At 42.7% G+C, this 14811-nt stretch overlaps 1 protein-coding gene across 3 annotated transcripts in view; it reads left to right on the top strand.

Annotated features, from left to right (window-relative positions):
• Positions 1-14811, top strand: part of slc28a1 (solute carrier family 28 member 1) — a 72037-nt gene that overhangs the window by 35809 nt on the left and 21417 nt on the right. For all 3 annotated transcript variants that reach the window (XR_009810520.1, XM_061925222.2, XM_061925223.2), the window contains exons 12-14: positions 10360-10490; positions 10573-10741; positions 10803-11000. Coding sequence is in view for 2 of the 3 variants with exons in the window: in XM_061925222.2 (XP_061781206.1) it covers positions 10360-10490; positions 10573-10741; positions 10803-11000 (498 nt within the window). In the remaining variant the exon portion in view is untranslated. The remainder of the gene's footprint in view (positions 1-10359; positions 10491-10572; positions 10742-10802; positions 11001-14811) is intronic.

The raw sequence follows: 14811 nt of genomic DNA, 5'->3' as shown, positions 1-14811 counted from the left end.
CTAAAACTTGCTGGTAGACGGCTGCGTTGACCCTGGATCTCAGGAAACAGAGTGGACCGACACCAGCTGGACTGCTGCTGAGTGGTCCAAAGTCATGTTTTCTGACGAAAGCAAATTTTGCATTTCCTTTGGAAATCGAGGTCCCAGAGTCTGGAGGAAGACAGGAGAGGCACAGGATCCACGTTGCCTGAAGTGTAGTGTAAAGTTTCCCATTAGTGATGGTTTGGGGTGCCATGTCATCTGCTGGTGTCGGTCCACTCTGTTTCCTGAGATCCAGGGTCAACGCAGCCGTCTACCAGCAAGTTTTAGAGCACTTCATGCTTCCTGCTGCTGACCTGCTCTATGGAGATGGAGATTTCAAGTTCCAACAGGACTTGGCGCCTGCACACAGCGCAAAATCTACCCGTGCCTGGTTTACGGACCATGGTATTTCTGTTCTAAATTGGCCCGCCAACTCCCCTGACCTTAGCCCCATAGAAAATCTGTGGGGTATTGTGAAAAGGAAGATGCAGAATGCCAGACCCAAAAACGCAGAAGAGTTGAAGGCCACTATCAGAGCAACCTGGGCTCTCGTAACACCTGAGCAGTGCCAGAAACTCATCGACTCCATGCCACGCCGCATTAACGCAGTAATTGAGGCAAAAGGAGCTCCAACCAAGTATTGAGTATTGTACATGCTCATATTTTTCATTTTCATACTTTTCAGTTGGCCAACATTTCTAAAAATCCCTTTTTTGTATTAGCCTTAAGTAATATTCTAATTTTGTGACACACGGAATTTTGGATTTTCATTTGTTGCCACTTCAAATCATCAAAATTAAATGAAATAAACATTTGAATGCATCAGTCTGTGTGCAATGAATAAATATAATGTACAAGTTACACCTTTTGAATGCAATTACTGAAATAAATCAAGTTTTTCAAAATATTCTAATTTACTGGCTTTTACCTAAAAATGAAAAAAAAAAATATATAACTGGAAAGCAATCGCCGTGGACATCAATGAGAGGTATGAGTCGATGTGGTTTGTTGCAAATGTTAATTTTCCACGGCAACAAAGCAAGGATGCTTGACAGAAAGCCCTCGTAGGTAGGGCACAAACTACGCTACTTCAATGGTAATTTACATTGGATATGCCATATACACGCTACTGATTAGCATTAGTCATTTTATATGGCAATTTCAACACCTCTAAATTTGGTCATGGAAACTATGACTAAGGCCCCGTTTACACTAAGCCGTATAAGGTTATCCAGGGTAAATCACACCTAACCTTATCCGTGTCCACACACAACAATGCCACCGTTTAAGACCCCCGGCCCCCTCCGTCCGCCGGCGCAACGCGATCTAGTACGCATGCGCGGAAAATGCGGACATCATAGTCACCTCCAGTGATGCTTTGTGTGCATGTTCTTAAATGTAACTTATCTGAACAACATCCAGTGTTGTGGTATTTCAATTAACTGGAATCCAGTGTGCTGTGGGGCCCTATTGTAGTGAATCACACCTGAGACATCATAAATTAACCAAATCTTTATTAGACACGTAAACAATGTGATAAAGAGCATTTAACATCAATCAATCTCGGGATCTAGATATCTGGTCAGGACACTCCTCACTCTTTTGCCTTCACCTTCATTGTCCATTCCTTTTTGGTGACTTTATATACTCTGGACCTAGATGTCGAGTCCGCGACATACATGGTGGACAATAACTGATACAGTCTGCTTTGCCAGTCCAAATGCATTCGCTGTTTTCCGTGACGGCCAGGTAGTACAAAGCACACGCTACCTTTTTTATCACATCCACGGGAGCTCGCATTCTCGTTGTCTCTCCTTCGACAAATGGACAAAGTTTTTCGCTGAGTTGAAACACAGCTGACCCGGCCGGACATTGGAAAGTCATCTTGCCGTCTGAGAAGTGTTGTATCCCAAATAGCTGCAATCGCTTTCTCTTAAGGTATTCATGTGTGATTTCCACAAGCGTCTGTACATGTAGAAGAAGGAGAAACACGGGTATGTCTGGATGACTCGCCTTCATATTTGCAGTGGTTAGCTCCGAGCTTTATTATGAAGTGGGATGTGGCGTGTTCTTTCTGACGTCACTTCCTGTGTGGGCGAGGTCTTTCTGGCGTCACTTCCTCTCCGAACTCACTTTGTAAACGATCAATGAGTCCATACAAAGCTAAGTGCCGGAGATTCAAGAATTACACGGCTGACTTACCCGTGTAAAAATTTGTCCGAGGAGGGGGACCTTAAACGATGGTTTAGTGTGGCTGAAACGGGGCTTAGGCTAAATAATGATTCGTTTAAGGCAGGGGTCGGCAACCTGCGGCTCTTTGATCACTCTGATGCGGCTCAGCTGCATACTTGCTGACCCTCCCGATTTTTCCGGGAGACTTCCGAATTTCAGTGCCTCTCCCGAAAACCTCCCGGGGCAACTATTCTCCGATTTTCACCCGGGCAACAATATCGAGGGCGTGCCATGATGGCAGTACCTTCAGCGTCAGACTTTACACTGCGTGCCGGCACAATTACATGTTGTATGCGGGCTCCGCCCAGCACACCCAAGTGACTGCAAGGCATACTTAGTCAACAGCCATACAGTTCACACTGAGGGTGGCCGTATAAAACAACTTTAACACTGTTACTAATATGCGACACACTGTGAACCCACACCAAACAAGAATGACAAACGCATTTCGGGAGAACATCCGCACCGTAACACAACATAAACACAACAGAACAAATACCCAGAATCCCATGCAGCCCTAACTCTTCAATCAATCAATCAATCAATCTTTATTTATATAGCCCTAAATCACAAGTGTCTCAAAGGGCTGCACAAGCCACAACGACATCCTCGGTACAAAGCCCACATACGGGCAAGGAAAAACTCACCCCAGTGGGACGTCGATGTGAATGACTATGAGAAACCTTGGAGAGGACCGCATATGTGGGTAACCCCCCCCCCTCTAGGGGAGACCGAAAGCAATGGATGTCGAGTGGGTCTGACATAATATTGTGAGAGTCCAGTCCATAGTGGATCCAACATAATAGTAAGAGTCCAGTCCATAGTGGGGCCAGCAGGACACCATCCCGAGCGGAGACGGGTCAGCAGCGCAGAGATGTTCCCTGCCGATGCACAGGCGAGCGGTCCACCCCGGGTCCCGACTCTGGACAGCCAGCACTTCATCCATGGCCACCGGACCTGTGCCCCCCCTCCTCAAGGAAAAGGGGAGCAGAGGAGAAAAGAAAAGAAACGGCAGATCAACTGGTCTAACAGGGGGGCTATTTAAAGGCTAGAGTATACAAATGAGTTTTAAGATGGGACTTAAATGCTTCTACTGAAGCGGGCTACATTATACACCCCCGCTACCAACAAACCCCGCCCCCCCCCCCAACCCTGCCCACCTCAACCGACGCACGGAGGGAGGGGGGGTTTTGATGGTAGCGGGAGTGTATAATGTAGCCCGGAAGAGTTAGGGATACAAGGGATTCTGGGTATTTGTTCTGTTGTGTTACGGTACGGATGTTCTCCCGAAATGTGTTTGTCATTCTTTTTTTGGTGTGGGTTCACAGTGTGGCGCATATTTTTAACAGTGTTAAAGTTGTTTCATACGGCCACCCTCAGTGTGACCTGTATGGCTGTTGACCAAGTATGCCTTGCAGTCACTTATGTGTGTCTGCAGAAACCTCATGCAACATGTAACTGGGCTGGCACGCTGTTAATACAGATTGTAGAGGGCGTTAAAGGTAGTGCTATCACGGCACGCTCTTATTATTGTTGTTTGGGTGAAAATCAGCAGACTTTCGATAGAATAGTAGCCCTGAATTTCGGGAGTCTCCCGGAAAAATCGGGAGGGTTGGCAAGTTTGACACTGTCAAGCGCCGTTCACATAAAACTTGCGGGCCGCACTAACATTAAATGTTCATATTAGGTGCGGGCCGTAAATAACGTCTCGCGGGCCGCGTGTTTGGTTTATACATAGCACAAAGCAAAAAAAAACTTTGTATGCAGTGTTATTTCATTTTAAATTTCAAAAGAGTTTTGTGATTCCCATTGTTTTCTTGAATTTGTGAAACGGGTCAAAATGTCTCTTTGAGTGGTAAAGGTTGCCGACCCCTGGTTTAAGGGGTTAAACGACTTAGTGTAGACATGGCCTTAGATGCTTGCTACAATCAAACAGCTGGTGTGTAATACATACGAGACTTACAGTATAAACACTTTGTAGGACACAACAAAAGACAAGACAAGCACATTCATTTTCATGGCAAATGCTACTTCCTGACTACGACAACACACCTAAGCCAAAGTCAAATGAATGCATACTTGCTAATGATAATGTAAGAAAACAAGCTCTAACAACTGTACAAAACAGTTAGCATTATCAGCAAAATGTTCAGTATTTTTTCCTAGATTTTTATTATTAAACAAATGAACATTTACCTCATGGACACGCACAAAAGTACCAAAAAATGGGTACCGTTGCATTTACCAATTCCCAGGTACCGTATCAATTAAACTGTGAAAGGTACCCATTTCTAGTTAGTAGCAGAGGTGGGACCAAGTCATTGTTTTGCAAGTCACAAGTAAGTCTCAAGTCTTTGCCCTCAAGTCCGAGTCAAGTCCCGAGTCAAGACAGGCAAGCCCCGAGTCAAGTCCAAAGTCAAGACTGGAAAGTCTCAAGTCAAGTCCTAAGTCCTGCATTTTGAGTTTCGAGTCCTTTCAAGTCCTTTTAACCACAGACTAATATATTAACACGGATTGTGTATGCTTTTCAAACGCTGTATTTATTTATTAAAACAAGTGCATTTTAAATTGCTGGAAAGAAAATTGTGCTGACATTGCACTTTATAATAGCACTATTAACCAGTCATTTTAAACATTAACTCATTCCTTTACAGAACAAACACATTGAAAAATAAAGTGCAAATGTACTTATTTGTACAAAAGTGTTAACATTGAAAAAACATGACATATACGTGAACATAACAAAAAAGTTGTACTTTTTATATGTCAGGGCCCTATGCTGCGTTGCATTTGCAAAAGACCAAATTAGCCAAGAGTCTGTCAGTCATTTGTGCACGATGGGGGCGTAGTATGATGCCACCATGGCTGAAAACTCGCTCCACTGGAGCACTGGAGGCAGGCACTGCCAAGACTCTCATGGCCACTCGGAACAGTGAAGGAAGAGTCTTCATGTTCAATGCCCAGAACAAAAGGGGGGAGAGAGTTATTTTGGGTTGGTGCACTACTTGTAAGTGTATCTTGTGTTTTTTATGTTGATTTAATTAAAAAAAAGAAAATTTAAAAAAATTATTTCTTGTGCGGCCCGATACCAATCGATCCACGGACCAGTACCGGGCCGCGGCCCGGTGGTTGGGGACCACTGAGGTAAACAACCAACAGTATGTCAGAAAGCTAGCTAAAACGGTACACATATTCATAATGTAGTATACATTTTAACTGACCTTTATTTTACTATTTTTGTCTTTTTTTAGGTGGCTAAAATACGCGGTGCTGCTGACCGCCGTCTAACGTTACGTGTGATATATTGACTAACGTAACCCTGCTTAAAAAAAATCACTGAACAAAAAGTATGAATAAGGTAGTGAACTGCAACAGATTCCCGTGTTTGCAATAACGTTATAACGTTAGCAGTGAGTTTACAGCCTCACTGATTTAACTACACAGCAAATAAAAGTCACGTTACTTAGCCAATAAACGTTAACTTACATTCAAAACTTACCCTTCTTTGTGCAACTTCAAATGCCGGACGAAGTTGGAAGTTGTTGCCTCTCCATCAGTAATTTTCGAACCGCATGTGTTGCATACTGCAAACCGTTTTGTGTTGACCACCTCGTAATTTTTATACCCAAATAAAATTATTTTAGGTATCATTTTTTGTTCACTGGCGTGTGGTTTGGACATGTCTTCTTCGTTGGTTGTCCTGCAATTTGATTGGATGAATGCTGTGTGATGAAAACAAAGTAGATCTAATTTGATTGGCTGTTGTACTGAGACCACACCAGCTGACACACGCAACGCTGACAGACAAGTACACAATGAAAAATACGGAGCGCTCCCGAATAACTTTTTCATCTTTGGGTTTTGGGGAAAGTAGCAAGTCATGTCAAGTCATGTCAATTCAAAAGGCTCAAGTCCAAGTGAAGTCACAAGTCATTGATGTTAAAGTCTAAGTCGAGTTGCAAGTCTCTTTACATTTTGTCAAGTCGAGTCTAAAGTCATCAAATTCATGACTCGAGTCTGACTCGAGTCCAAGTCATGTGACTCGAGTCCACACCTCTGGTTAGTAGCAATGCATTTGATCATTTTTGATGATCTCTAACATTGTACTCTAGCCTTGCCGAGCAATTTAAGTGCATCTTCATTTGGAAGTATTTCTAAGTGATTTAAACTCTGTTTAGTATACTGTAAACACACACACTAGGGATACTACACATCCCAAAATGCAATACTTTTTTCTTTTTTTTGTCCTGTCCAGCTTCTCAGGCAAATCATAGAGTTGATGTAGATGCCCAATACAAGAGCTGCCCGTGACATCACACAGCTTGTGTCCAAATGTTCACATTATAGTATTAGTTATGTTCAAATAAATGGGGGATGATCAAAAAAAGCCTTTTTCAATACTTTTCAATGGGAAATATGTCGGCTTTTGGGTAGCGTAGTCATTTCAGGTAAATTTGAGCAATTATGAAATATTTAAAATAAATATCCTCTGGTAAATTTTACTTCTATTCATTCGACATAGCTAAAATAGCCAGAAGATTAAAAATGGCATAAAATTAGCATGGGACATTGGCTGTGTCTGAAGTGTGGCCATTTTTGTTTCTTATTGGCTTTGGCAGAGTGCAAAAATAATAATCAATAAATTATTATGAAATATATTACTAGATATTCCATTTATCAGCCTTGTTGCCTATATTCCATAAAGCTAACATGTGGATGTTTTGTTCAGATAGTCTGACATATGTATGTGTGCATGTGTGTGTATATATACATATTTATATATACAAACCCCGTTTCCATATGAGTTGGGAAATTGTGTTAGATGTAAATATAAACGGAATACAATGATTTGCAAATCCTTTTCAACCCATATTCAGTTGAATATATTTGATGTTCAAACTGATAAACCTTTTTTTTTTTTTTTGCAAATAATAATTAACTTTAGAATTTGATGCCAGCAACTCTTGACAAAGAAGTTGGGAAAGGTGGCAATAAATACTGATAAAGTTGAGGAATGCTCATCAAACACTTATTTGGAACATCCCACAGGTGTGCAGGCTAATTGGGAACAGGTGGGTGCCATGATTGGGTATAAAAACAGCTTCCTAAAAAATGCTCAGTCTTTCACAAGAAAGGATGGGGCGAGGTACACCCCTTTGTCCACAACTGCGTGAGCAAATAGTCAAACAGTTTAAGAACAACGTTTCTCAAAGTGCAATTGCAAGAAATTTAGGGATTTCAACATCTACGGTCCATAATATCATCAAAAGGTTCAGAGAATCTGGAGAAATCACTCCACGTAAGCGGCATGGCCGGAAACCAACATTGAATGACCGTGACCTTCGATCCCTCAGACGGCACTGTATCAAAAACCGACATCAATCTCTAAAGGATATCACCACATGGGCTCAGGAACACTTCAGAAAACCACTGTCACTAAATACAGTTAGTCGCTACATCTGTAAGTGCAAGTTAAAGCTCTACTATGCAAAGCGAAAGCCATTTATCAACAACATCCAGAAACGCCGCCGGCTTCTCTGGGCCCGAGATCATCTAAGATGGACTCATGCAAAGTGGAAAAGTGTTCTGTGGTCTGACGAGTCCACATTTCAAATTGTTTTGGGAAATATTCGACATCGTGTCATCTGGACCAAAGGGGAAGCGAACCATCCAGACTGTTCTCGATGCAAAGTTCAAAAGCCAGCATCTGTGATGGTATGGGGGTGCATTAGTGCCCAAGGGATGGGTAACTTACACATCTGTGAAGGCACCATTAATGCTGAAAGGTACATACTGGTTTTGAACAACATATGCTGCCATCTAAGCGCCGTCTTTTTCATGGACGCCCCTGCTTATTTCAGCAAGACAATGCCAAGCCACATTCAGCATGTGTTACAACAGCGTGGCTTCGTAAAAAAAGAGTGTGGGTACTTTCCTGGACCGCCTGCAGTCCAGACCTGTCTCCCATCGAAAATGTGTGGCGCATTATGAAGCGTAAAATACGACAGCGGAGACCCCGGACTGTTGAACGACTGAAGCTCTACATAAAACAAGAATGGGAAAGAATTCCACTTTCAAAGCTTCAACAATTAGTTTCCTCAGTTCCCAATCGTTTATTGAGTGTTGTTAAAAGAAAAGGTGATGTAACACAGTGGTGAACATGCCCTTTCCCAACTACTTTGGCACGTGTTGCAGCCATGAAATTCTAAGTTAATTATTATTTGCAAAAAAAAAGTTTATGAGTTTGAACATCAAATATGTTGTCTTTGTAGCATATTCAACTGAATATGGGTTGAAAAGGATTTGCAAATCATTGTATTCCGTTTATATTTATATCTAACACAATTTCCCAACTCATATGGAAACGGGGTTTGTATATATATATATATATATATATATATATATATATATATATATATATATATATATATATATATATATATATATATATATATATATATATATATATATATATATATATGTCTTAATAAGGTTATCCAAAAAATAGTGCTCGATACCGTAGTAGAGCGCAATATATGTATGTGTGGGGAAAAAAATCACAAGACTATTTCATCTCTACAGGCCTGTTTCATGAGGGGGGGTACCCTCAATCGTCAGGAGATTTTAATGGGAGCATTCGCATACCATGGTTTATATAGGGCACAGAGTGGGTGGGTACAGGCTGGCCTAGGGGCGTGGTGATTGGCTCATGTGTTACCTAGGAGGTGTTTCCGTCTATGGCGGCATGTTGTTACAATTTCGCTGCGCTTGTTGAGGGATGACAGGTCTGGACGGTAAATAATAAACAGCTTCTCTTTCAAGCATAGGTTGCATCTTTTATTACCACTATTGTAAGGTGTGCTGGATGCAAGAATTTGCCATGTTATTGAATATTCAACATTATTGTCTTTGAGGTCCCAAATGTGTTTGCCAACCATTCACGAAACCCAACACAACACTCCAATACGTGCACCATGACAGCAACCATCCACCCACCACCACGAAAAGAATACCTACCGGAATCAATAAAAGGCTATCGATGCTGTCATCTAGCAAAGCTGAATTTGACCAAGCAACCCCCCCGTACCAAAAAGCCCTTGATGAAAGCGGATACAATTTCACCCTCACCTATGAACCCACGCCAGGAAACCAGCCAAAAAAGAACAGAAAACGAAACAACATCATCTGGTACAACCCCCCATACAGCAAAAACGTCTCAACGAACATTGGACACAAATTCCTCAATCTGATTGACAAACACTTTCCCAAAGACAACACCCTAAGAAAAGTATTCAACAAGAACAACATTAAATTGAGCTACAGCTGCATGAACAATATACGACAAATCATCTCAAACCACAACAAAACAATTGCAAATGAGCCGTCGACCCCCAGTCAGAGCGACTCCAAAACCAACAAAGCATGTAACTGTCGAAAGAAACCTGATTGCCCCCTCAACGGGGGGTGCTTACAAACATCAGTTGTCTACCAATCTAAGGTAATACGCAAGGACATTAACACATCCGACACATATGTAGGATTAACCGAGGGTGAATTCAAAACCAGATGGAACAATCACAAGGCTTCTTTCAGGAACAAAAACCTGCGAAATACCACAGAACTCAGCAAACACATTTGGGACCTCAAAGACAATAATGTTGAATATTCAATAACATGGCAAATTCTTGCATCCAGCACACCTTACAATAGTGGTAATAAAAGATGCAACCTATGCTTGAAAGAGAAGCTGTTTATTATTTACCGTCCAGACCTGTCATCCCTCAACAAGCGCAGCGAAATTGTAACAACATGCCGCCATAGACGGAAACACCTCCTAGGTAACACATGAGCCAATCACCACGCCCCTAGGCCAGCCTGTACCCACCCACTCTGTGCCCTATATAAACCATGGTATGCGAATGCTCCCATTAAAATCTCCTGACGATTGAGGGTACCCCCCCTCATGAAACAGGCCTGTAGAGATGAAATAGTCTTGTGATTTTTTTCCCACACATACATATATATATATATATATATATATATATATATATATATATATATATATATATATATATATATGATATCCTACTGTACTGTATGTTGCAGATCGATGCGTCCTCCTTGATATCAGCCTCAGTTATGGCTGCTCCATGTGCGTTGGCCATGTCCAAGCTGTCTTACCCAGAGACAGAAGAGAGCCCCTTCAAGTCAGAGAAGAATGTTGAAGTATCTTGTGGGTGTGTATACCTTTTTTATGGAAGATATTTCTTCATTGTTGTCCTCATTCGGCTCATATTTCTCCCCGTCCACACTCGGCAGAGATGAGCAGAACATCCTTGAGGCGGCCAGCAGTGGAGCTTCAGCATCCATAGGCCTGGTGGCCAACATCGCAGCAAACATCATCGCCTTTCTCGCCATCCTGGGCTTCATTAACGAGGCTCTGAGATGGCTGGGAGCGATGGTGGGCTATCCTGATGTCACCTTTCAGGTACCTTTTACAGTGACATTGTCATCCGAACACTTCCTGATCGCCACTTTTTACCTTGCAGTTATTCTGCTCATACATCTTCATGCCCGTGGCCTTCATGATGGGAATCCCGTACGAGGAGAGCTTCACCGTAGCCGAGCTGATCGGCACCAAGCTTTTCCTCAATGAGTTTGTGGCCTACGGGAAGTTATCCACGTTGAAGAGCAACAGACTCAAGGGGCTGGATGCAGTTATTGACGGGCAGAGACAATGGCTTTCAGTGAGTATAACCTTTCATCTAAAACAGGGGTGTCAAACTCAAATACAGAGTGGGCCAAAATGTAAAACTGAACAAAGCCGCGGGCCAAGGTTGAACAAATTCACCTTTTAATAGGGACCCGAACAAGTTTTGCATTGAATATTGAACAAGCAAGGCTTATATAACTTTATAGTGACATGCAAAATCGAGTTTCAAATAATAATAATAACAATTCCAAAATATCAATGTCATATCAAAAAAAATCTAAATAAAAATTGAATGCCTCTTTTCTATTTGCAGCCTTCTGAGGTAAATATCAAAATAAACCTTTTCCACAGGCTAATAATACATTTGACAATAAAATCAAATCAAATCAAATCAACTTTATTTATAGAGCACATTTAAAATTTACCACAGGGGTAGCCAAAGTGCTGTACAATGAGCAGGTTAAAAGATAAAACGAGTACCGAGCAAACACAACACAACACAAACAGAACACGATAAAAAAAAAAAAAAAAATTAAAATAGAATTAATAAAAACATAAAAACAGGATCACAGCAGGTGTATTATGGGGCGCCATTGCAGGATGGATATCACTCAGTGTTAAAAGCCATGGAATAAAAGTATGTTTTTAAGAGAGATTTAAAAACAGGAAGAGAGGAGGCTTGTCTAACACTCAGGGGTAGGTCGTTCCAGAGCTTGGGAGCAGCAACGGCGAAAGCTCTGTCACCTCTAAGCTTCAGCCTTGTGTCGGGGACCGTCAACAGCAGCTGATCGGCTGATCTTAAGGATCGGGTGGGGCAGTAAGGCTGAAGGAGGTCGGAGAGATAGGTTGGCGCGAGGTTGTTTAGACATTTAAAAACAAATAAAAGGAGTTTAAAATGTATTCGGTAACGCACAGGGAGCCAGTGAAGGGACGCTAAAATAGGGGTGATGTGCTCACGTCTGCGGGTCTGTGTTAGCAGACGAGCAGCAGAGTTCTGCACGAGCTGCAGGCGGGCGAGGGAGGCCTGGCTAATGCCAACATACAGGGCATTACAATAATCAAGACGAGTCGAGATAAAAGCGTGGATTAATTTCTCAAGATCATGTCTTGATAGAAGCGGTTTCACTTTCGCTATTTGGCGTGATTGATAAAAGCTTTTTTGAACGACGCTGCTGATTTGTTTTTCGAATTTAAAATCCGAGTCAAACTTTACCCCCAGGTTTGTGACAGAGTCGCTGAGATACGGGGTCAGAGTGCCGAGGTCAACGTTGGGGGAGGGAGAGCGACTTGGACCGAACAACATAACTTCTGTTTTATCTTCATTTAGGCTCAGGAAGTTAGCTGAAAGCCAGACTTTGATGTCGTGCAGGCAGTCAATAAGACGTTGAACCGTGTTATTTTGTGCCATGGGAAAATAAATCTGGCAATCGTCGGCATAAAAATGAAATGCAATACTGTACTTCCTAAAAATAGAACCAAGGGGGAGAAGGTAAAGCGCAAATAAAATTGGGGCAAGGATTGAGCCCTGGGGGACCCCATGTGGTAAAGGAGCTGTGGACGACATAAAACTGTCTACTTTTACACAAAAACTCCTGTCGGTTAGGTACGACCGGAACCAGTTGAGGGCGACGCCCTTAATGCCCACACAGTTCTCAAGACGAGTGATTAAGGTGGCGTGGTCGACGGTGTGGAACGCAGCAGACAGATCTAAAAGCACCAGGACAACATATTTACCAGAATCAGTGGACAGGAGGATATCGTTAAAAACTTTTAGAAGCGCTGACTCTGTGCTGTGGAGGGCTTTAAAACCGGACTGGAACAGCTCAGTGATACCATTATCCTCTAAGAAGGGCAACAACTGACTGTAGACAACCTTCTCTAATATTTTGGAAATGTATGGAAGATTAGAGATAGGTCTGAGGTTAGAGAGGAGAGAGGGGTCGAGGCTGGGTTTTTTAAGTAGAGGTGGTACCACTGCATGTTTAAACTCTACTGGAACTATTCCAGAAGAGAGGCTACTATTGATAATGATAACAATAATGATCTATTGATAAAAATAACAATAATGAATGAATCAAACATTCAAGCCTTGAAGTAGCAAGAGAAAGTGCATGAATAAAACGTTAATTATTGCTCAGTTTGCTACTCTGATTTGCTTTAACACTGAATATGGAACAAGAAACGCTTATATAACTTAATAGTGCAAAATCAACTTTCAAAAAACAAACGAAAAAACATCAATGGTATATTAAATAAAATGTAAATAAAAAATGCCTCTTTTCTATTTGCAGCCTTCTGAGGTATCTATCAACATTAACTTTTTCCACAGGCTAATACATTTGAAAATAAAATAACAATGAATAAATCAACCATTCAGGACTTTAAACTGCTCAGTTTGCGACACACTGATCTAATCTGATGTGCCCAAGCCAGATACCTGACATCTTTTCTGGGATGCTAGTTCATTAATATCGGGGCTCAGGTGGGCGGGGTTGGGGGGGGCGGGGTTTGGTGGTAGCGGGGGTGTATATTGTAGCGTCCCGGAAGAGTTAGTGCTGCAAGGGCTTCTGGGTATTTGTTCTGTTGTGTTTATCAATCAATCAATCAATCTTTATTTATATAGCCCTAAATCACAAGTGTCTCAAAGGGCTGCACAAGCCACAACGACATCCTCGGTACAAAGCCCACATACGGGCAAGGAAAAACTCACCCCAGTGGGACGTCGATGTGAATGACTATGAGAAACCTTGGAGAGGACCGCATATGTGGGTAACCCCCCCCCCCCTCTAGGGGAGACCGAAAGCAATGGATGTCGAGTGGGTCTGACATAATATTGTGAGAGTCCAGTCCATAGTGGATCCAACATAATAGTAAGAGTCCAGTCCATAGTGGGGCCAGCAGGACACCATCCCGAGCGGAGACGGGTCAGCAGCGCAGAGATGTTCCCTGCCGATGCACAGGCGAGCGGTCCACCCCGGGTCCCGACTCTGGACAGCCAGCACTTCATCCATGGCCACCGGACCTGTGCCCCACCCCCCTCAAGGAAAAGGGGAGCAGAGGAGAAAAGAAAAGAAACGGCAGATCAACTGGTCTAACAGGGGGGCTATTTAAAGGCTAGAGTATACAAATGAGTTTTAAGATGGGACTTAAATGCTTCTACTGAGGTAGCATCTCTAATTGTTACCGGGAGGGCATTCCATAGTACTGGAGCCCGAATAGAAAACGCTCTATAGCCCGCAGACTTTTTTTGGGCTCTGGGAATCACTAATAAGCCGTATGTTGTGTTACGGTGCGGATGTTCTCCCGAAATGTGTTTGTCATTCTTGTTTGGTGTGGTTTCACAGTGTGGCGCATATTTTGAACAGTGTTAAAGTTGTTTATGCGGTCACTCTCAGTGTGACCTGTATGGCTGTTGATCAAGTATGGCCTTGCATTCACTTATGTGTGTGTAGAAGCCGCATATATCATGTGACAGGGGCCCGGCACGCTGTTTGTATGGAGGAAAATCAGACGTGACGACAGGTTGTAGAGGACGCTAAAGGCAGTGCCTTTAAGGCACGCCCCCAATATTGTTGCCCGGGTGGAAATCGGGAGAAATTCGGGAGAATGGTTGCCCCGGGAGACTTTCGAGAGGGGCACTGAAAATCGGGAGGGTTGGCAAGTATGAGTATTAGCGGTGAATGCGGTGTTACAGCGGCACCGCCGCTGTATAATACCGGCGGGCCAGCTCTAATGTTAATTTGATATTGCCTCAAGGGCCAAATGAAATTAAAGCTGCAAGCAGCGTTGTTCGGGCCCGCGTATTTGGCAGGTGCTAGTCCTAAGTGTCCCAATACTTTTGTCTA

The sequence above is a fragment of the Nerophis lumbriciformis genome, linkage group LG29 (genome assembly GCF_033978685.3).
Source record: "Nerophis lumbriciformis linkage group LG29, RoL_Nlum_v2.1, whole genome shotgun sequence".
Classification (NCBI taxonomy): Eukaryota; Metazoa; Chordata; class Actinopteri; order Syngnathiformes; family Syngnathidae; genus Nerophis; species Nerophis lumbriciformis.
Note: the sequence above shows the minus strand (reverse complement) of the source record. Positions and strands in the feature narration are given on the sequence as shown.